The following is a 24,026-nucleotide window of genomic DNA, read 5'->3' as shown; positions in this document are numbered from 1 at the left end:
TCCACCGTGCCTGCGGGGGTGGCAGAGTCCTCTGACGCCCACCCTGCATCTAATGACCCATCAGGAAAAAGCATGGTTTCAGCAAAGCATCAACAAGTCCTCTCTCAGCAGGTAAATGTAGACACATTTATGTTCAGTAATATTTCTTCCAACTGGCACAAAGAGGAAAAAAAACATAGTAAGGCCTTTATTTAAACCAATCTAGCAAAAGTATCAGAAAGTGGATTTAGATTTCCAAAGATTTAGAAAGTCAGCTTAGATTTCGACAGGTACTGCATCAGCAACAAAAGTCATCAACAAAAGGAAGTTGTTCTTTGTTCCAGAAATGGACCTTAGAAAGCAACTAGCTTGGTGCTAATTAAAGCGCGGCAGGGCAGGCCTGGTTACACACAGCTCACTGACGCACCCACCCACCCTGACTCAAGTGCTTTACAAGCTGGGAGCTATTTCCAACAACCCTTTTAAACTACTATCCAGAACAAGAAGGTCCTATTGCATAGCACTATCTTCAATATTGTGTGATAAATCATAAAGGAAAAGATTCCGAGAAAGGATACATATGTATATACAACCGAACCACTGCTACACAGCAGAAACGAGCACAACATTGTAAACTGACTACACCTCCATAAACGTTTTTCTAAATGCTATTCAGAGTTGAGCCCTGTACTTCTGTGTAACCAGAAGATGCCGTTCCACAACACAGTGACTCCACAGTGACATTATCTTAAGCAATTTTACTGGAAAAGCAATTACACTTCGAGCACCAAAGCAAGAACCCCATTATCAATTCAGTAGGTCATGTCCCAAGGGGGAAGAAAAGGCGCTGAGCAGGCCTGGCTGCTGTCCACAACGTCGGGAAGTTCAGGCAGAGTGGACCGGGGTCCCGCAGTGTTTGTGCCATAAGTCGATGGCCTTGCTCACGATCGCGTCCGAGCTGTCCTGGGGGATCTGTGAACAAGCAGACCAGGCTCTGAAAGGCATGATTCTGACTTCAGCCTCTCTCTCATTCACTGTGGCATAAAACTCGTGTCCACTGGAGTTTTCGCTGCTTTTCAGAAAGCGATCACATAGGCGGCTGCTGCCAGATGTGCCATGTGGCACCCGCAGCCACAGTGAGGAGTGCGGTGTCACCCATCTGGGTTCCGATCCTGCCCTGCCCACTCCCTGTGGAGCCCTGGGCAGGCTACCTAAGCTCCCCGGGTTCAGATCCCCAGATCTGAGATGGGGCAAATGATAGCCCCACTTCACAGGGCTCTTTACAGGGTTACAGGAGGCAATTCACAAAAAAGTATTTAGCAGGGCCCCTGGCAGTGCGTGCCACCATTCATTACAACCAAGAGGGCGCTTTGATCGAACACACACTCACTGAGCACTTGTCTACCAGGCCGCTGCTCAACTGTTAACACGGACTCATTAAAACAGATTTGGGGTCCAGTGAAATTCAGTCAAGCCTAAGTCTATTTTGACCTCTTCTTGCCTGGTTAAGGGTATTCCAAGATACAAAGATAGGGAAAAACAGATTCATTCAGACCTTTTTCAACATGCTCAAGTTTACACTTCAGCACATTAACAAATTCAGCTGGGACTCCACCAGATATAGGAACAGAAATGAAAGGGCTTACGAGCAAAATCCACAAAAACGTTCCTTTTCCACTAACAGGGATCGCTCGCCCTAAAGTGACAGATCTCACCTCCTCGTTTCCCGACGGCCTCCTAGTGGCCACTGTGGTCCCAGGTACACACACTCACGGAGACAGACCTGCTGCTCAGACCAGTGACCCCCAAAGGATGTGGACTATAATCCACAGACCAAGCTGAAACTTATACTGGGGAAAATCATTTCTTATAATGTAAAAATATACTATATTGTCTCTGAAATAATTTAATGCCATAGAAAAATCTGGCTTGTAAACTGAACTCCTTTCTAGATTCAAAGTTCAAGTGAAGCAAAGCACACTTACGTTTTCCAGAAACTTCGTTATCTTCTCTGCACTGTTCAGCGCCATTACTTTTATTTTAAAGGTTAAAAGAATTTCCACAGCTACAAAAACTAGTATCTTACAGGATCCACTTACAACTTTATCCCAAATCCTATGAAAGAAAGATGTAATCAAATTACAAGTCTGAAGTTGATGTTTACACCTAAACAGCTCAAGTTTCAAAATTAAATCAAATTACATTTTCTTTTAGGTACCATCATCCCTCAGTATCCCCAGGGAAGTGGTTCATGGGCTCACTTGCTGTGCATACCAAGATCCGAGGAGGCTCAAGTCCCTCATATAAAGTGAGGTGGTGCAGTCAGCCCCCTGCATCCACAGATTACATAACCAAGGATTCGACCAGCCACAAGTGTAAACACAGCCCAGGATCTGGGATCGGCCAACTCCAGAGATGTGCAACTGTGGAGACAGATGGCTGACTGCATAAGCTTCAGAGAAGAGCTAATGAGGACATTGTCCTCCAGGAAGACATCCTCCAATTAATATCTCAAAATTGACATTTTAGGGCAGGAAATTCCTAAAAACCAAAGCTTCAAGTTTACTAACATTCTGTAATGCTAAGATAACCATTACAGACTAAGGAACAAGAACAAAAAGGGGAATGAAATATGAAATTCAGTTTCATTTTCCAGTAAATTCCATAATTAAGGAGCTATTAAATATACTCTAGATTAAATATACCCTAAAATCATTGTTCTGATAACTTCAATAGCTCTTACAGTCAGTATCATTCTCAATATGCTTACTAAGCACTGTCCTGTAATACTCTGTGTATGGCCTTTTTCCTCAAGTGTTAAGTCCTGGAGGGAGCAGGACGGGACTCCAAAATACCCGTAACACGTCTGAAATTGATGAAGAGCTGAGTCTGAATCTCCAGTCTAGCCTTCAGCTAGTTTAATGATGTCATAAGAGGTCTAAGAAATAAACGTTTTTCTCCAGGATCTGCTCCATTTCTGGAAAAGTCCACATCCATATATACTCCTGGAGACTACTTCAGATGTGAATATTCAACAGCATCTAACACACTGAGGGCCTTCAATTTCTCTAACAGTATATCCTAACATTTTTTATATTTATTTTAATACTCAATATTTCTAACACTTCTAATTGTATATATAATAAGCAGAATCACCAGTCGCTATGTCAGCTCCTGGAGAAGTTAGCATCAAATGACTACATGGTTCTAAAGCAAATTTATATTCTGAGATGATCACGTTAAAAAAAAAACAAACAACAACAAAAACAGGATTTTTCTGACTCTGTGCATTCAATCATATTTGAAAGAAACACTTGCCTCTGTAAGCTGGACTCGGGCAAGCACCCGGCAAAGCACTTCTTGAACCACAGCTCATAGGGAAGTGTGGACACTGCACAGCAGGCCTTCAGGTGACTCAGCAGTCGGCTATCTTCCAGATTCAGGTATTGTTCAAAAGCCTTTGGCTAATGATTGAAGGGGAAGAGATTACTCACTTCCTGTGACTTAATGTTACCATATCTTACAGGCTATGACGAAAAAGTATACGTGCTGCAAGCAAGAAGTGTAGGAAACAAAGCTTCAGACTCACTCAAGCCACTGGTGATGCTGCCGTCTCCCAGGTCAGCACTAACCAGAGTAACCAACTATCCAGGACGGAACAGTTTTTCTGGGGCAGTCTCTGGCTAAATGGAACAGTTAAGTCATGCTGGTTAGTCCTAATTGCGCTAAGCAGATCCAACAACCTAAGACAAAAGTCCAGAGCAAAATTCAGTTGATATGGGGAGCCAAGAAAGGTCCATGTGCTGGCTACTCCAGGGCAGGAGATTATAGGTTCACAGAAAGAAGCAGGCTAAGATCAAAGACACAGGGCGGGACTAGGTGCAGAGAGGGAACTAGGGAAAGAGGAGGTGAACAGGGCCCAGCAGTCACCGGTCATACCGCCGCTGACCCCGTGGGGCACACTGCACTTGGCAGGGAGGGTCAGACAACACGAGCGTCCGGAGGAGGAGCACTGTCCCCAACAAGATGTGCACGAGAACTCCAGGCAGACAGGAAGAACACAGGGGAACAAAGCTCCGGGGCCCCATTTGGAGGCCTCTCCCATGGAAGGTTCCACAGCAGCCAACACCGGAAGGCTGGGAGCTACCAGAGCTGGCTCCCAGGCGGGACTGCTGTACTTCCAGGGTCCTCTGGCAAAGCATGGACCCTACAGGTCAAACCCTCAAGCCTGCACTCTCCATCCAGAAGGACACAACCAGATCAATGTAGCACCCATGCAAACGCAAATATTTTGTTGTTTTTAACTAAATATTGGGTTGGCCAAAAAGCTCGTTCAGGCTTACGGAAAAACCCAAACTTTTCAGCCAACCTAATATCTGCACCTCTACTTCCACCAAAGAGGCAATTCATGACCCTTACAACGTCCACTGCAGCCAGACACTGTGCTCCATACAGGAAAGGGAGTAAAAGGTAAAGACAGCGTCCCTGCCTTCAAGGAGCTTCTAACCTGCTTGGGACAGACCTGCAAAGGGCTGACGACAACACGCTGCAATAGAGTTACAACGGGAATGAGCACGAGACGCTGGGTACATCCAGGCGGAAATCTTAACCCAGAACCAATTTCCCAGGAGAGCTGACGATTGAGCTGGCCCACGATGAGCAGGGACACGACTTGGCTGGGCAAAAAGGACCACAGAGTAATATCTGATCCTGCCTAAAGGGTCAACAGCCCTACACAAAGGAGCTTCTAAAAAAGAAAAAAGCCAAAAACTCTACAAGAGAAAATGCAAATGGCTCTAACCCATACAAAAAGATGCTCAAGCTGGCTAGAACAAAACAAATGCAACCTAACACTGTCCTGAGGCATCTCTTCTCACCTATCAGGCTGGCAAGAACACATCAGGTCAGCGAGGCTACAGGGAGACAGGTGCGCAGCTGTCGGTCACAAGGATGCAAAAGGGCGGTATGAGTGCTACAGAGGGGAATCTGAAAAGACCTACTAAGTGACGTGTTACTTAGTAACATGTGATCTCGTCAATTCGTTTCTAGAGAGTCTATCCCCCAAGTACACTAAAGGATACATGCACAAAGCTTTTCACCTGTAACACCGCATAACAGCAGAAGACTGGAAACAGCTCCAACAGCTAACACTAAAGGAAGGGCTGAAGAAACTAGGATGGAGTGGTATGCAGCCATGAACAGGAATAAGGAAGGTCTCTATACACTGCTCATGGCATAAGAAACCCCAGCATGTATCAGGTTAAAAAAAAAAGCAGGGTGAAGAGAAATGTGTATCAGATGCTAGAGCTAAATCTAACAGGGTGAGTATAAATACATATCCATGTGTGCTTTTTTCTTTTAGTGGAAGATGACATTTACATGAAATTTTGAGGACACAGTAAATGGTAGATGTGATATTATTTTTGTGTGTACACTAAGTTGCTTCAGTTGTGTCTGACTCCTTGTGACCCCATGGACTGTAGCCCACCAGGGTCCTCTGTCCACGGGATTTTCCAGGCAAGAATACTGGAGTGGGTTGCCATGCCCTCCCTCCAGGGGATCTTCCCGGCCCAGGGACTGAATTCATGTTTCTCACGTATTGGCAGGCGGGTTCTTTACCACTAGCGCCACCTGGGAAGCAGACAATTTTATACTTTACTGTAAAACATTTAGGTTATTTCCAGTATTTCCATGACCTTCAGTTCTTACTTTAAGAAAATAAAGTGGCCTTCCCTGGTTGCTCAGTGGTAAAGAATTCACTTGCTAATGCGGGGGACACGGTTCGATCCCTGGTCTGGAAAGATTCCACATGCCGCGGGGCAGCTAAGCCCAAGCACCACGACGACTGAGCCGGCGTGCTGCGACTACTGAAGTCCACGCACCCTAGAGCCTGTGCTCCGCAACCAGAGAAGCTGCCACAATGGGGAGCCTGCACAGCGCAGCGGAGAGCGGGCCATGCTTACTGCGGCTCGTGAAAGCTGCGTGCAGGAACAAGACCCGGCGCAGCCATAATGAATAGATCTTTAAAAAAAAAAAGACAAGAAAGCACACCTCAACAAAAGGCAAAATCTGACAAAAGAGATTTAACCGAGGAATTTATACTCAACTTAGAAAGAGGCTGCTAATAGTGTTAAGAGAAAAAAAAAAAACCCTCTCTTTAGGACAGCTTTTAAAAATTGTGTCAATGGCAAGGAAAAAAAAAAAAAAGCTTTAATGACTGAACACAGTAAAGACTGAGATGGCTTAAAGACAATCTGATCTGAAGAGAGATTAACAGAGGCTTCCCACGTCACACTACTGAAGCTGGCCTCCACTTTCGTTGACAATCAGGGGCCTCATCAAAAAGACCTTCCAGAAGCTTGATGGAGAGAAAAGCTCTCCTCTCCTATAAATCAAAACACTACAGCATAAAGGCGTCATCGCCAGAAATATTCTTTGGATGTCAAAAGTCTATCACTGTGCAGCACATGCACATTTCCCTAGGATTATGAAACAACATATGCTTTGCGATAACAAACTTGGTAAAAACCACAAAAATCTGAAAAGATGACAGACAAGATTACAGAAACTAACAAAAAGCTGGGCAGAAGAGATCTATACAAGCGCAACAAAAATTTTCAGCTAGATTTAACAAGGTTTAACTAAAGAATTTTTTTAAAAAACCCGACTTTAAGCATTTAAGTTGGGACTTCCATGATAGTCCAGCAGCTAAGACTGCACTTCCAATGCAGGGGGCCAGGGTTCAATCCCTGGTCAGGGAACTAGAATCACACACGTCACAACGCCTGGCACAGCCAAACAATTTTTTAAAAAAGAAATGAAAGAAAATTTATGTGTAGAAACAATGCAATAACATTAACAAACTAAGGAGAAAAAGGATATAACCACCTAAATAAGGACAGGAAAAAAAATGGTATGAAAATATCTCCTAAAAAGTTCTAAAAGACCCCATAACCCCACAACTAAAGACCCTGCACAGCCAAATAAATAAATTTTTAAAAAATATTAAAAGATTTTTTAAGTCACTTAATGGCTACATGAAATAGCAACACAAAGGAAATGTAGCTTTTCTTACATTAATACGTTCTGAACTTTTAAAAAGAACTTTTGCAACTATTAAAAACTATGTCCTAGACACAATAATGTACCTGTGAAAAACCCTTTTTTGATGATGATGAAATTAAGGTTTAGGGGACATAAGGACACTGAGTATCTTGCTGGTTCTAAAATTCTTTTCTTTACACATTATTGATTGGAGACATCACCAATACATCTTTTCTTACGCAAACGTTATTGACCTATGACATATCAATACGTTTTTAGAGAGTGATACAGAACTGCGGTGTTGGGGAAAACTCTTGAGAGTCCCGTGGACTGCAAGGAGATCAAACCAGTCAGTCCTAAAGGAAATCTACCCTGAATATTCATCAGAACGTCCAATACTTTGATCACCTGATGTGAAGAGTCAACTCACTGGAAAAGACCCTGATGCTGGGAAAGATTGAGGGCAGGAGGAGAAGGGGACGACAGAGGAGGAGATGGTTGGATGGCATCACTGACTCAATGCACATGAGTTTAAGCAAACTCTGGGAGATGGTGAAGGACAGGGAAGCCTGGAGTGCTGCAGTTCACGGGGTCGCAGAGAGTCAGGCACGACTGAGCAACTGACCTGATTAACATCACTGCGCGAAGCTGTTAGAGCTTAACCAGAGCAGGGAGGGGGAAGGGGACAGTGGGGCGCTTGCTGGCTGAAGCTGCGTTACAGTTCACCACAAAAGGAACGGAGTCATGTCTGCATCTCATACCAGTCACAAAGATTCAGCCCCTCACCAGCTAAAGGACTAAAATTTTAAATGTTCAAAAATTTTTAAAAGCTAGAAGCTTTCTAAAACAAAAATCTTGGAGTTAGAAAGGCCTTTCTAACTAAGATACAAAAGAAAAAAAAGAAATACTGATAAGACCAATAGTATCACCTTCATATCTTTATACAACAGCAAGAAATATTTTCAGAGAAAATATTTAACTTACATAAACATTCAGCATATAGCAATAATTCTTACCCAAAGAGGAAAGATGCAAACAAAATAGAAAGGTAGACAAACATGACCAATAAACGTTATCTCCAGAGCTGCTCAGCATCACTCAAAATTGAAGGCAATGGAAATTAAAACGGGCTACCATTTCAGTATCAGGTCAGCAAAATTTTAAGAGATTGATCCTATTATTGGAAATGGGGTGGAAAACAGGAAATCTCAAACTGGTGGGGGAAGCAAAATTGGTCCAACTTCTGGGTGAGTAACCTGGTAGCTAACACATTGAAATATGTCTGTTGCATTAGAGCATTTAACATGTAGGTAACCCACCCTAGAGAAGCGCGCGCACACACACACACACACACACACGGGAACATGTCACATACATGGAGAGGGCTGTCATCATGGAACCATTGCACTAAATTAGGGCAAATTCTTAACAAGAAAGACTATGAGAACTTTTTCAGTTCAGTTCAGTCGCTCAGTTGTGTCCGACTCTTTGCCACCCCATGAGAATTTTTTAAGTGGTTCTAAATGAGTGATTCTCAACCCTAGCCTCATTTCAGAATCACTGAGTTTTAAAAAATTAGAATTCTGAGGCCCCACCGTGGGAGACTCTGATTTCACTGCTCTGGTCATTGTTGAGAACTCTCAGGTGGTACTAACGGGAAGTCAGGGTTGAAAACCACCCATGTGTAGTGATGTGGAAAAACTTCACCACATGAAGTTTTAAACAGAATCACAGGGGCCGTATGAACAGTATAATACATTAAAAAATTATATATGTAAAAATACGTATAAGACATACACACACACACACGTGTGCACGGGTATGCACTCACACCCCCACCCACTCTGATGCACATAAAATGATTTAGACAAGGGACTTCTGGATGGTTCAGTGGCTAAGAACCCACTCACTAAGGCAGGGGACACAGGTTCAACCCTGGTCCTTGGAGATTCCACACGCCACAGAGCAACCGAGCTCATGACAAAACCGCTGAGCCAGTACTCCAGGGCCCAAGCGCCACAACCGCGGAAGCCCGTGCTCCGCAAGAGAAGCCACCACAATGAGACGTCCCAGCCCCACAACTAGAGAGGAGCCTCTGCTCGCCACAACTAGAGGAAGTCCAGGCACAGCACTGAAGACCAGACGAACACACACCAAGCTGGTGACAAAGCTTACACCTTAGAAAGCGGGGGACGGGGAAGCATGGGGGCAGGTCGATGACAACTGTGGATTCATTTGGATTATTTAATCCTCCCAGAATGTATCTGTTACTTGTGTTCTTAAAAATAATGAATTTTTTAAACAATCCATCACTATGCGATTGCATTCACTCCAATATTAAGAAAGGCTGATGAAACCACGGTACAAGTTTGGACCTCCTGACTGAATTAGGCAGCTAACATTCCAACCACATATGCTCCAATGCCATGCTTTATTGAGATTAAGTGAAGTTAAGTTTTAAAATCTAAGAATCGAACTTTACCTAATGGAAACACATAAAAAGCACTCCTGTTCAGGGCTCAGGGAAGCTGAGGGCTGAAGGGTCTGGCCCGCTGCAGGGGTACAGCGGGGCTCCCCAGGGCGCGGCCAGCCTGTGTCCCGCACCTGACCCTGCACCCTGGACCGTGGTTACTGCTTTCAGCAGAATTTCCAAATGAGACAGTTCAATGACTTAAGAAAAAAGACTCGTTTTTATAAAAAGAGAAATGGCGGGGCGATGGGGGGGAAACTGAGGAGAGAGAATGGCAAAGGACCCGATACAAGGATGAGTCAAGTGCTGGTTCTCCCGACTGCCCAGTCAGCGCGGCAGACCACCGGCTGCCCAGCTCACGCCCACTCCCTTCTCCTTCCTCAGGAACAGAGTCCCTGTTCCAATGTGAGACCACAGCATGCCCGGCTCAAAGCCAACCAACCACATTCCCCAGGCTCCCCTGCAGACCAGGGCAACCTGGGGACACCCTCCTCACTCCGGTCATGCAGAACGGAAGTCCGTCAAGGGAGGCAGGCTGGCCGGGCTTGGCACCTTTCCTCCTCTACCTTCCCTTCCTGCCCAGAGCACAGATGGAGGGCTGTCCCTCCAGCACCATCACGTGATCACGAGAGGACAGTTGCCCCTAGGAGCGCTGGAGCAGGAGGACGGGGACGGCCCAGCCTGGGCTCCTGGCCCCTGGACTTCTGCTTACATGAGAAGACAGTAAAGCGTCTACTGTTTGGGCTTCCCGTTACATACAGCCAAACTTAAACCTTAATACTGAGAGATAATTCCAGATCAGATAGAGAATACTATAGAGCTGGAGTGAGCCTGCAATGGCCAAATCCAGCCATGACCATGCATTTATGCGTTACTATTTTGTGTGACAACAGCGTGTGTGTATATGCTCGGTCACTTAGTCGTGTCTGACTCTGTGACCCCATGCACTGTATGTAGCCCTCCAGGCTTCTCTGTCCATGGGATTTCCCAGGGAAAACTACTGAAGTGGGTTGACCACCTCTTTCTCCGGGGGATCTTCCCAAGCCAGAGATTGAACCCACATCTCCTGCATCGGCAGGTGGATTCTTCACCACTGTGCCGCCTGGAAAGCTGTGTGATTGCAGCAGGCACACAGAGACCACCTGGCCCAACAAGCTGGAGATACTCACTACCTGGCCTCTTACTGCTGACCCCCGCCAGAGGGTCCACTCGTAACTGTAGTGCCACCAGGTGGTAAGGGCATTTCCTGAGGACCCCCACCACCACTGCTCAGCCCCAGCCCACAACAGCCATAACGTCACCCCTCACCAGCTGGGGCAGAGTGTCCCGGTACTTGCTGTTCAGCTGGTTCACGAAGCATCGCGTGATCCAGTAACAGTCGACACTATCTTCCACCATCTCTTCCATGGCCTTCGCGATGGCAAGGAATACTTCATCTTCTGGCTCCTGAAAAATTAATAACAACTCAAGGAGGCAAGAGAGAAAAACAGAGGATTCTCTAATAAAAATGAAGCCTTACTCCCTAAATTCTGAAGGAGCCAAAATAAATCAAAGTGGGACCAAAAGCACCCAGTCCATCACTAAAAAGACAACCGAGGGGAGATGAATAGTAACCAGGGAATCTGAGGCAGTGTTGCTTCTGAACACTCAGGCTTCAGGCTGAACATTCACAGATTTCCCAGCTTCTAACATTAAGCCCAAAGCGTCAACATAAACCTGAAGCAAAGGACGACTTTCCACCCAAAAGTATTCTCAGTGCTGGAAGAGAATTCCTTTCAAACAGATGTGATAAAACAGCACAAATAATTAGAGACAATTATTGTCAATACGGTAATTTGCAAAAATGACCCCAAAAGGACTAATAAGCATTTTCTTTATTCCAAAGCATTCATACAGATCTTTACATTTTTGCTCTATCTTTAAGCACTATATAAAGCTAAAACTGCCCTGAGAATCAGAATTTTAGGAATCAGAAGAATGGCATTTCTCAAGCCTTTTGTCAACACTCAGAACATGAAAGTAAACCTTCAAGTAAATTTCGAAAGAAGTCTCATAAAAACTGGAATCCACTTGAAAAATCTGTTTTCAATCACTGCTCCTTATACCAAAAGCTTTACGTTTTCATCTAGGATTTAACAGCTAAAGGATTTTAACATTGAAAAGAAAAAGTTTCTTTCTACTCGTCTAAGAAGTCCCAAGTTAAATCAAACTTCCTATTTTAATAGAAGAACTGCATTTTAGGCCTCCTTTCCACTCATTAAGTTTCCACATGTCAAGAGCAGCAGAAAGGCTCCTTTCGTGGACTCCTGCCTGGCCCTGGGCTCTGTGCTCCTGAATCCAGCAGCTCAATGCTGCGCCCAGCTACTCCGAGACGCGGCTAGGAGGACCAGCGCCCTTCAGCTGAAGTCGGCTTCTATGTTCCCAGCCGTGGGTACTGCACTGCTACGCAGTCTCATTAAAAGATAAGAAAAACACAGCTGACTGGGGCTTGGAGGCCAAGGAGACACGCGCCCAAAATGAATACCTGGGACAGCGTGTCTGCCCAAGGCCAATGGAAACATTTAGACCTCGAGCTAATGGATAATCTAACCTAACTTCATAGTTCGGGAACTTGTGTAGTACCATCAACTAACTGCATTTTGTTGATGAGAAATAAAATCTAAAGACGTTCAAGGGTTCCAACTATTTCCTGGGATGTTCTTTCTTGATAAACTTTATAAAAGTGAACAACCTAAGATCTGTCCATGGGACCCAAAGCAATCTCAAAAAGTTAAAGAAAAAGGGACTTCCCTGGTGGTCCAGTGGCTAAGACTCCTTCTTCCAATGCAAGGGGCCCAGGTTCAATCCCTGCTCGGGGAACAAGATCCTACATGCCACAACCAAGACTCAGCATAGCCAAATAAATAAAAATAAATGTTCTAAAAAGAGAGAAAGAATAAGTCAAAGCTTCACACTGCTGTTAGCAGGTTGAAATCTACAACCACCATGAAAAAAATATAGAAGAGCATAGTTTGCAGACAAATCCCTATTCATAACAATTCACTCTGTTTTAGCCAAAAGTTAAAATGCCTATGTGAATTGCAGCCAAAACCCAAGAGCTGTAGTCATTACTTTGCCTGCCCTCCTCTACTTTCCCCTTCTCTTCCCTTTATAAACAATAAGCAATCCTAGTAACTAGAGCGAGCAGTCTGTGAAAGATCAAGCCTACAAAGGAGGCTGGAGCCTGTGAAGCTGAGGCCAAGAGGCAGTCAATGACCACAAGGCCTCTGGGGCCTGCAGGCTGGGGCCAAAGACGTGGCTGACCATGTTGGTTACAGACAGAGGAACGAGCAAAGAAATAAATACAAATAAGAGGTTTTCCGTTAGCTTCGTTGTAACTGCCAGAGAAGGAAGCAGCAAGTATAGAAAGGGTGAGAGAGAGAATAAACTTGTGATTACTGGCAGTATTAGCATTAACATTAATTAACTAGCATTAATTAGCATCAACGGTTTTTAATACAGTGATAAGCATGTGTGTGTGTATACTTCCCAGCTCTGTCTGCTGAGGGAGCCTACAAGCAATGACAGACCAAGGACAATGAGCACATCTAGCCCCTGTTCTTGGTTTCCAATGACAATTTTTAAAAATTAAAATAAAAAGATAAAAGGATGATTATTCCAGGTTTGGGGAAGAGTGTAAGATGAACCTAGAGTATCTTTTTGTTCCAGAAAGTAAGGAAGTGCTCAAAATGCTGGGAACTTGTCCAGACGAAACAGAAGTCAGCCTGAAGTGGCTCCCACTAGCCCAATCTGGGACAACTTTAACATCAAAATAGTGGCAGTAATGACTTATAGGCCACTGAATAAAAGAGAAATCTATAAATTCATACGGATAAAAGAGAAGGGAAAACTCTTCCTTATCAAAAAGCCATCTAATAAACGCAGAAGGAATGAAGGAGTCAGAAGGTCACCATTTGGCAATCAGCAGAGTGAAAACTATTTAAGGATTGATATTTACACAGCCTCAAAGTACCTCCCCGACAAGTTACTTATTAATTACAAAGAGAAAAAAAGCAACCATGCAGGAGAAGCCTCCCAGACATCGCCTTAACCCAGTGATCAAAGCAGCAAAAGCAGTATCACAACTTCTGTGGTTTTCCTTCCAAAAATTCACAACTAGACTTCAATCAGGAGGAAATAAATGAGAAACACTACTGGCCAGTACTCTTCAAAACTGTCAAGGTCATAAAAGACAGACGAAGACCGAGGGACTGATCCAGACTAAAGGCAGCTAAGAATAAGAGCAATGCAGGACCCCAGATTGGATCGTGGGCCAGAAAAAGGACACTGGTGTGAGAGTCAGCAAAATTTCCAAAACAGCTACAGATTGGTTCACGGCATTGGATGAATGTTAGCTTTCTGGTTTTGATAAATAACCAGAGTACAACTGAGACCTAACATTTGAGGATGCTAGGTGAAGGTAAATGGGAACACCACTCTTTCTTTATGTAAGTTTTCTCTACATCTAAAATGATTTTGAATTGAAGAGTTTAAACATACGGAAATTTTTTTAAAAAATCAACAAATGGTAAAACTAATGGCTGAAAGTTTGATAAGTTCTGAAGCAAAACTTGTATTGTTTATGATAAAGGGCATCATTGGGACAACTGGTCAAGTGGAAATGGAGTGAAGATTAGATGTTAGTACTGTATCAATGTCAACTTCTTGGTGTTGATGACAGAACTACGGTCACCAAGCGAAGTGTTCTCATCTTTAGCAAGCATATACTGCAAGAATCTGAAATAATGGGATGCCACATTTACATCTTCTTCTCAAATACTTTGGGGGGAAAACAGGTATACATATATAGGAAAAATGACAAAGCAAATGTGGTAAAATGTTAATGACTAGGGAACTGTGATAAAGGTTAAATGGGAATTATTGGTAGTAGTCTTGCAACTTTTCTGTAACTTTTGAAATCACTTCTTCAAAATAAAATTTTAAAAAATTAGGGAGACTGGGTCAGATTGTACAGGGCTATGCTTTTATCCTACAAAGAAGAGCCACTGAAAGGTTCAAAGGCAAAACATGACGTGATCGAAGGCTGGCCAACGGAGCAGTCGAGAGTCAAGCCAAGGGTCAAAGAAAAGCACCACTGACCAGTGGAAACGAGGGACTTCGAGGCAACTTCCCAGACTCTAAGCGGTGCATGTAGAGATAGACTTCACTCTGAGGGGTGGCATCACTGACGAAGCGGATGACTTTCAAGGCGTGAAGGACATCAGAGTACTGCTCCTTGCGATACGTCATCACCTGGACGTGCGACTCATGGTGCGGAGGCAAGATTCCTATAGAGACCCGGGGTGGGGGAGGGGAAATAAAGATAGTAAAACACAGAGGCACCGATCTGAACCCCTCCTCTATGAAAGAATCCTGTGAGATGCTGTCTACCACAATTAGAGTAGAAGTCACAAGTATTTAGTTACTATACACATTGTTTTAGAAATTTACTCTAAAATAAATTTTAACTATCAATACAATCAATATCTGGATGGCAACTGCATCGCTGATATCAATGAGAAACGAAATGACATCAATTCAGTTCAGTCACTCAGTTGAGTCTGACTCTATGCGACCCCATGGACTGTGGAATGCCAGGCTTCCCTGTCCATCACCAACTCCCAGAGCTTACTCAAACTCATGTCCATCAAGTTGGTGATGCCATTCAACCATCTCATCCTCTGTCGTCCCCTTCTCCTCCCACCTTCAATCCTTCCCAGCAACAGGGCCTTTTCCAATCAGTCAGTTTTTTGCATCAGGTGGTCAAAGTATTGGTTTCAGTTTCAGCATCAGTCCTTCCAATGAATATTCAGGACTGATTTTCTTTAGGATGGACCGGTTTCATCTTCTTGCAGTTCAAAGGACTCTCAAGAGTCTTCTCCAACACCACGGTTCAAAAGCATCAATTCTTCGGCACTCAGCTTTATAGTCCAACTCTCATATCCATACATGACCACTGGAAAAACCATAGCCTTGACTAGACGGACCTTTGTTGACAAAGTAATGTCTCTGCTTTTTAATATGTTGTCTATGTTGGTCATAACTTTTCTTCCAAGGAGCAAGCATCTTTTAATTTCATGGCTGCAGTCACCATCTGCAGTGATTTTGGAGCCTCCAAAAATAAAGTCTCACTGTTTCCATCGTTTCCCCATCTATTTCCCATGAAGTAATAGGACCAGATGCCATGATCTTGGTTTTCTGAATGCTGAGTTTTAAGCCAACTTTTTCACTCACCTCTTTCACTTTCATCTAGAGGCTCTTTAGTTCTTCGTCACTTTCTGCCATAAGGGTGGTGTCATCTGTATATTTGAGGTTCTTGATATTTCTCCTGGCAATCTTGATTCCAACTTGTGCTTCATCCAGCCCAGTATTTCTCATGATGTACTGTGCATATAAATTAAATAAGCAGGGTGACAATACACAGCCTTGACATACTCCTTTCCCGATTTGGAACCAGTCTGTTATTCCATGTCCAGTTCTAACTGTTCCTTCTTGATCTACATACAGATTTCTCAGGAGGCAGGGCAGGTGGTCTGGTATTCCCATCTCTTTAAGAACTGTTCACAGTTTGCTGTGATCCACACAGTCAAAGGCTTTAGCATAGTCAATAAAGCAGAAGTAGATGTTTTTCTGGAACTCTCTTGCTTTTTCGATGATCTAACGGATGTTGGCAATTTGATCTCGGTTTCTCTGCCTTTTCTAAATCCAGCTGGAACATCTGGAAGTTCTCGGTTCACATATTGTTGAAGCCTGGCCTGGAGAATTTTGAGCATTACTTTGCTAGTGTGTGAGATGAGTGCCATTGTGTGGCAGTTTGAGCATTCTTTGGGATTGGAGTTAAAACTGACTTTTTCCAATCCTGTGGCAACTGCTGAGTTTTCCAATATTAAGTGCAGTACTTTCACAGCATCATCTTTCAGGATTTGAAATAGCTCAACTGGAATTCCATCACCTCCATTAGCTTTGTTTGCAGCGATGGTTCCTAAGGCCCACTTGACTTCGCGTCCGAGGATGTCTGGCTCTAGGTCAGTGATCACACCATCGTGGTTATCTGGGTCATGAACATCTTTTTTGGATAGTTCTTCTGTGTATTCTTGCCACCTCTTCTTATATCTTCTGCTTCTGTTAGGTCCATACCATTTCTGCCTTTTATTGTGCCCATGTTTGCATGAAATGACATCATAAAGCCTTTGAATAAATATGCCCCATAAATTCAAGATAAATCATTATTGTAACTAGTATGGTTTAATTCAAGTTTACGATTGTCATCCTGGGGCCACCCTTAGCTCCTAGAAGCCTATCTCCAGTTTCTGTGCTTGTCTGCTAATTGTCCCCCTGCACCCACAGTTCATATGCTGAAGCCCTCATCCCCAAAGGCAGGGCCTTTAGGACATGATTAAGGTTAAATGGGGTCACAAGGTGAGGCCCTAATACATATAGGGCTGGTGTCCTTTTAGGAAAATGAAGAACACAGGAATTAGCATGCTCTCTGTCAAAAAGCAGAGACATTATTCTGCCAACAAGATCCATCTAGTCAAACCTATGGTTTTTCTAGCAGTCATGTATGGATGTGAGAGTTGGACAATAAAGAAAGCTGAGCACCGAAGAATTGATGGTTTTGAACTGTGGTGTTGGAGAAGACTCTTGAGAGTTCCTTGGACTGCAAGGAGATCCAGCCAGTCCATCCTAAAGGAGATCAGTCCTGGGTGTTCTTTGGAAGGACTGATGCTAAAGCTGAAACTCCAATACTTTGGCCACCTCACGCGAAGAGTTGACTCATTGGAAAAGACCCTGATCCTGGGAAAGACTGAAGGCAGGAGGAGAAGGGGAAGACAGAGGATGAGATGGCTGGATGGCATCACTGACTCGATGGACGTGTTTCAGTGAACTCTGGGAGTTGGTGATGGACACGGAGGCCTGGCGTGCTGCAGTCCGTGGGGTTGCAAAGAGTTGGACAGGACTGAGCGACTGAACTGAGCTGTCTCTCTCTGCCATGCAAAGACATAGCCAGAAGATGGCCACCTGCAAGCCAGGGGGTGACGCTTCACCAGGAACAAAATCAGCCAGCACCTTGGTTTTGGACTTCCCAGCCTCCACAACTGTGAGAATGTAAACTGTTGTTTAAGCCACTCAGTCTGTGGTGTTTCAAGGCAGCCCTGGCTGACAAGCCCCTTCATCTCAGAACCACCATCAACTGGTCAAATCCTTTCCTTTGCCAACAACTAAAACTTGGTCACAAAATACCCTACCTTTACGAGAACAAACCTCCAATTTTCACTGATGAAAGACCTTACATTTCAATGCCATTCTATATTCATTAATACATTTAGACTTTGGGGCAAGAACAAACAAAGGCATGGAGAAAACACGGAGGAAAGAGCAGCGGAAGGGCCTTCAGTCAACGAGGACACCCAGACTCTCTGACATCTCTCCCGGCACTTGTCTCCTCCTCTGCCAGAGGCGGGAAATGGGATGGTTACACATTTCCCCAAATGTTCTCCACAGAACATGGGCCCTTGAGGTCTCCATGATAAAAAGGGTACCAGAGTTGAACAGATTTGTGAAGCGGCAACAATGAATTTAAGGCTTTAAGTTTTGCTCTAAAGAAAAACATCTTTATTTATTCTGGCTTCACTAAACCTAAAGAAACTGTTTTGCAGCACAAGCTCCAGAGTCAAAGTTCCCGGGTTTGAATCTACAGTGAACTGGCTGGGTGAACCTCAGCAACGTACTTGCTCTTCCTGTGCCTCAGTTTTTCCACCCAAAGAATGGGAAGAGTAACACCCATGTCACACAGTTGTAATGATGAATAAACAAATTAATATACATAAAACACTCACAGTACATAGCACATACTAAGCTATTGTAAGTGTTAGCTAGTATATTTGATCATGGAGCTCTCTTTGGTGCAAACAGCTACAGATCCAGTATTCTAAAGAACATTCTGGGAAACACAACTTGGATGAGCTTGGTGCCAGTTTAATGTTAGAACCAGAACTCCAACACAGCAAGGCAGCTCTAAATCTCCAGTGCATTAACCTCAGGAACAAAGAAAATGGGACATCCCTGGTGGTCCAGTGGTTAAGAATCACTTTCCAATGCAGGGAATGCGGGTTTGATCCCTGGTCGGTGAACTAAGATCCCACAAGCCACAGGGCAACTAAACCCATGCACCATAACTAAAGAATAAGGAAGACTTAACCTCTTGAGAGTCCCTTGGACTGCTAGGAGATCCAACCAGTCCATCCTAAAGGAGATCAGTCCTGAGTGTTCACTGGAAGGACTGATGTTGAAGCTGAAACTCCAATATTTTGGCCACCTGATTCAAAGAGCTGACTCACTGGAAAAGACCCTGATGCTGGGAAAGACTGAAGGCAGAAGAAGGGGACGACAGAGGATGAGATGGTTGGATGGCATCACCGACTCAATGGACATGAGTTTGAGTAAACTCTGGGAGTTGGTGATGGACAGGGAGGCCTGGCGTGCTGCAGTCCATGGGGTTGCAAAGAGTCGGACACGACGACTGAGTGACTGAACTGAACCTAATAAAGCAAGTCAGGAAAAAAGAGTTGATGAGCAGCCTGACAGGCCTTGGCGCTCAGTTGCAAAGTATTACTGTCCATCTCACATGAATCCACAGGCGTTATTTGTTAATAAGACACATTATTTCCCAGCAGAAATAAACACTACAGGCTCTGCCACCTAAAAGGCACCCTTAGAAGGCATTTATTTTGCTGGATACTGGAAACACTAAGATTTAAGAAATCCTCTGGGAAAAACTGAGATCTTTTTTTACAAATTCTCTATATTTTAACCGCACAGTGACCTATTAGAAACGTAAGTGTACAAAGACGGCCAAGATACACGACAGAAAAGGCACCGTGCAGTCAGTGGTCTCTAGCATGGCATGCATTCCCTCACGGCCTCCTCACTACATCATCAGACTTGGTTCTAAGGGTTTTTCAAGTCCTGAAAATACAGTACATCGTGGAAAGAAAACAAGGTCTATAATCCAGCCTAACTTCAAAAGGCTTCTACAAACCTGAGCTCTGCCATTTACAGGCTACAAGGCCTCAGGAAAATTATTTAGCCTCAGTCTTTTTCCCCCATTGGTAAAATTGGAATATTAATACTTGCTTCACAAGGGAATTTCAGGATTTTTTTTTTTTTTTTTTGAAGAAAGAAAAGGAGGGTGGTAATAGATGGGTATTTTTGGTGTTAACAGGCTCAGAGATAACAGGAAAAAAAAAAGGATCCTTGGCTCAGAAGGGATGCTGCCAGTCACTTCAGGCACCTAATATACTTTTTCTTTCACAAGAAACCGAGCAAGGTTATTTTTTCCTTCTCTCTCAGCCATCCTCATTGGAAGTTATTTGTGCTTCAACAAAGTAAACACTCTCAAAGCAAACACTTCCTTTTTTGACTCTGATAGCACTCATTAGGAAGTTATACCTCTGCAGCTGGAAGTCACAGAATAACAAATCAAGAGCTCAACCCTAGGAGTTAATTAACTCAACATTCTCATTTATAGATGCAAAGAAAAAAAAAAAGAGAGAGAGGCCTACTGGTGTCTTCAAGGTGACCCAGTTGACAGTAAAGCTCAGACCAGTTCTCCTTTCTCCCAGCTCAGTGCTCTTCCCATAACTTGTTTCAGGGAAACAAGTCTGCCTCACTATCTCTTCTAACGCCCCTATATCAGGGGTCCCCAACCTCCAGGCCGTGGACCCATACCTTCTGTCAGATCAGCGGCAGCATCCGATTAGAAATAAAGTGCACAATAAAAGTAACGTACCCGAATCATCAAGAGGCCAGCCTCCTACCCCAGTCTGTGGAAAAAACTGTCTCCCATGAAACCAGTCCCTGGTGCCAAAAAGGCTGGGAACTGCTGCCCTGATGCTCTCAGAGTGACGCTCAGGGCTCTGTGCTGAAGTCACCTTCTTCCAGAGTTTCCAGAGTGAGTGGGGATTCAGGCTCTGAGGTTAGTGCCCAGTAAACATCCTAAAAAAATCATTTTTCTGACTGATAAGATACCAATGACCCCATCAATTTGACATTTTTGAAGATAAAAGTTCCCAACTCTTGGGAATCATACCGAGTAACACCTTCCAGACCAACGCACGGTACATGGATGGGAGAGGGAACCTCTGACTGAAAGTACAAAGTTTCTCGATATCTGGAGGAAGGAAAAAAAAAAAAAAAATTAGATGCTTTTCATGCTGATCGTGATATGTAAAAACGCATTTTATCTTTTAAAACTGAAATTAGAGTAAAGACATCTCTTTGGAGGAAGGTTGCTGAACAGTCAGCAAATCCAGAAAAGGCAACACTAGACTGATTTCCAGCCCAGGTGTTCCAACTAGCTATTCAAAAACAATCAGTGTTTCACAGCGGAGGAGATGTACTTTGCATACTTATTACTACATTCACCATAACCTCAGTGGTATTTACCATTTATAGAACTTACTTCATTTATGCACACCACAAGCTTGTTGGGTAGTTATTGTTTTAAAGATCCAGAAACTGAAGCTCAGACCAGATTAAGGGACAGGACTGAGTTAACATCACTAGCAAGGAGCACAGCCAGCCTGCAAACTCCCATATTCACCAATAAACCACATTCAACCACATCTTGGACCTCAATTCCCCTACTTGTCAAGTGAGAATTGTAATACTTAAAAAGCACAGACTGAATAGTGAGGATCAAAGATCAGGTGGGAAATGGTTTTGAAACTTTAAAAACACTCTATGCATTTAAACTACTGTTTTTAACTATGGTTCAGTTTATCCTACTTTAATTAGACACATTAAAGACCTTATTATGATTGGCTTAGTAGAAATAAAAATGTTAATCCATCATGCAGTCTCAGTATTTCCATAAAAGAAAATTACGGCAAGAGTTGCTACAAATTTATCCAGAAGCTAGGATGATGCCTCTAAAAATTAAGAAAATATATGGGTCTAATAAGAGAAAAAATATTACTAACTTAAGAGGCCTTTCAAAAAGGTCTGACTCCGACTAAGTATAAACTTGAAAAGTCCTTGGCTCCTCCCAAAATATACCATTCTCCTATCATTCTATCACTAAAATACATATACATATATATATATATACATACAGCTGGTAACATACCTTTGGAAATTTTAACATTTTAAGTCTTTCTTAAATTTGGTACAATATTGCTTCTGTTTTTTTTTTTAAACGTTTTGGTTTTTTGGCCACAAGGCACATGGAATCCTAACCCCCCAAACTACAGATCAAACCCACAACCGCTGCATTGGAAGGCCAAATCTTAAGCGCTGGACTACCATGCAAGCCACCAGGGAAGCCAGCAAAAGGCGAGGGGCTCAAGTCCTTGGACATCTCTTTAAGTTAATACTTCAGAACATCTGGGATGACTGAGAACCAATAGGTTTAACTTATAAAACTCACCGAGACGGTCATCTTTTAGGAGAATTTCTAATGATTTCTTCTCTTCAACTCCACGAAACCCCACTTTTTCATAATATACTGAACGAAAGTTTCTCTGGGAGTCCTCAGTCATGTTTCATTCTTGGAGAGACAGAATAGGGACTAAAAAAAAGTGAGCCTAGAAACGAAAAATAAGAATTGAGAAAAATTCCATGATTTTCGCCAACTCTTCCATGAATCTGATACACTATGATAAATGGTCTGCCCGTGTATAGGACCCAATATTAAACCTTCCTGTTTACACAACCTTAGTACCACCTCACCTATGCACCTTGGCCCAAAACCAAGATACGAAACAGAAGTCCCCCGAGCTGCTCAAATAGATGGCACAAGGTTCATACCTTAGCATTCCTACATAACTTAGGAGAGAACCTAGCACAATGGTATATTCTGCAGCCATTAAACATGTTCAAAGAAAAAAGTGAAATAGGAAGACAGACAAAATGTCACACAAAGGGTACTACCAAATATACACAATTGGTTTATGTTTTAAAAATAGTATGTATTTAAAAAAATTAAACTATTCTGAAATGTTAACAGTAGTTATCTTTAGGCAGCAGGATTCCAGATGATTTTAATTTTCTTTGGCTTAGCCGTGTTTTCTAAAATGGGTGTTTTGTAAAACAATCTAAGTTATAAAAAGAGTAAAAAAAAAAAAAAAAAAACCTAAGTTCCTCACTCACTTTTCTTTTAAACACAATTCTATCAAACGTAGTTGTCAAAATTCAAAACCCACAACAGATTAAGCATTAAATTATAAACCAGAAGAGGGGCAGGAATGCAGCCTGGTTGACAAGTGATTCCACAGAGTTAGAGACAAAATAACTTAAAATAACTTAAAATCTGACATTAGAACTCAAAAAGTCCAGGGGTCTCCAGGTTCTTCCACAATAACCTTCAGTAGATTGGAGTTATCAAGAAATAGTCAAATCAGGTTTGTGTTTTAAGAACAGAGTGGATGTAACAGTTTCCAAAACGTGTAACACTGCACGACCCAAATGCTTAAAACACTGGTGCAAAGAATATAACCCTCAGGTTTTACGAAATTTTGAGATGTGGCCAGGGGAGCGTTGAATTGCTAGACAGCCAAGTTCTTCCTCACTGACAAGATACCCACTGAGTCGCCTGGGGCACAGTAAAAAACAGAGTTCGTTTAAATTGGGCTTCCCAGGAGGCGCTAGTGGTTATTCAAAAAAACAAAACAAACAAACCCGCCTGCCAATGCAGATGTAAGAGACGAAGGTTCGATCCCTGGGTCGGGAAGCTCCCCTGTAGAGGGAAACAGCAACCCACTCCAGTGTTCTTGCCTGGAGAATCACCTGGCAGGCGACAGGCCACAGGGTCGCACAGAATCGGACACGGTTGAAGCAACTTGGCATGCGCGCAAGTTGAGGAAGTCTAAATGGTTCTGAGCTTTTATCAAATGAGTGTTTTTTTAAGAGCAGAATTCCAAAGCATTAAAACGCTACACGAGGTGGGATTTATTTAAAAGCAGCATCCAAACAGCTGCAAGGCGATCCGGTGCCTGCCATTTAAGGACCCCCATCCTCCGACTGCAATGCAACAGCGAACGCGTCCTCCAGGAAGAAATCATTTTTAAGTTTCCTTCCCGCCCAGGAGCGCCCACCTGACAGGAGAAGAAACACACCCTAGGCCAAGTCCGCGGGTCCCACTCTCCCTAACATGCTTCACCTCTAGGAGTAGAAAACCACACCCGGGTTGAGACTTAAGAGGTCCGGGGAGGCCGCGGAACTCAAGCCCGGCACGCTGAGTGGCCGGCAGGCAAGCGGCGACCTGAGGGCGCCGGCCCCGATCGGCCGGGTGGAGGGAGACAGACAAAACCCCCAACCCCCGCCGTCGCCGCCGCCGGGCGTGACGTCACCTCGACGTCAGGGGGAGGTGCCGAGAGTGCGCGTGCGCCGAAAACGCCGCCGCCGTTCCGGACGTGACGTTACCTCGGCGTCAGGGGGCGGTGCCGAGAGCGCGCGTGCGCCGAGAGCACCGCCGCCGCTCCTCCTAGCCTTA

General features: G+C 43.8%; 1 protein-coding gene across 3 annotated transcripts; it reads right to left on the bottom strand.

Moving 5' to 3' along the window:
- Positions 1 to 717: 717 nt before the first annotated feature.
- On the bottom strand, positions 718 to 23,890 carry TBC1D7 (TBC1 domain family member 7). 3 transcript variants are annotated; one of them, XM_019986257.2, is made up of 8 exons: positions 23,629 to 23,890; positions 21,963 to 22,119; positions 20,625 to 20,705; positions 14,633 to 14,820; positions 10,802 to 10,939; positions 3,298 to 3,443; positions 1,965 to 2,094; positions 718 to 951 (listed from the first exon to the last, which is right to left on the bottom strand). In XM_019986257.2, the coding sequence occupies exons 2-8, from the start codon at positions 22,072 to 22,074 to the stop codon at positions 865 to 867; spliced, it is 882 nt and encodes a 293-aa protein (XP_019841816.1). In that variant the 5' UTR covers positions 22,075 to 22,119; positions 23,629 to 23,890; the 3' UTR covers positions 718 to 864. The 3 variants fall into 3 exon arrangements, with proteins under 3 accessions (XP_019841816.1, XP_019841817.1, XP_019841818.1); XM_019986258.2 differs by having other exon boundaries at positions 23,650 to 23,890; XM_019986259.2 differs by having other exon boundaries at positions 23,694 to 23,890.
- Positions 23,891 to 24,026: the final 136 nt, after the last annotated feature.

Source organism: Bos indicus, chromosome 23 (genome assembly GCF_029378745.1).
Source record: "Bos indicus isolate NIAB-ARS_2022 breed Sahiwal x Tharparkar chromosome 23, NIAB-ARS_B.indTharparkar_mat_pri_1.0, whole genome shotgun sequence".
NCBI classification, from domain to species: Eukaryota; Metazoa; Chordata; class Mammalia; order Artiodactyla; family Bovidae; genus Bos; species Bos indicus.
This window is presented reverse-complemented; position numbering and strand designations above follow the sequence as displayed.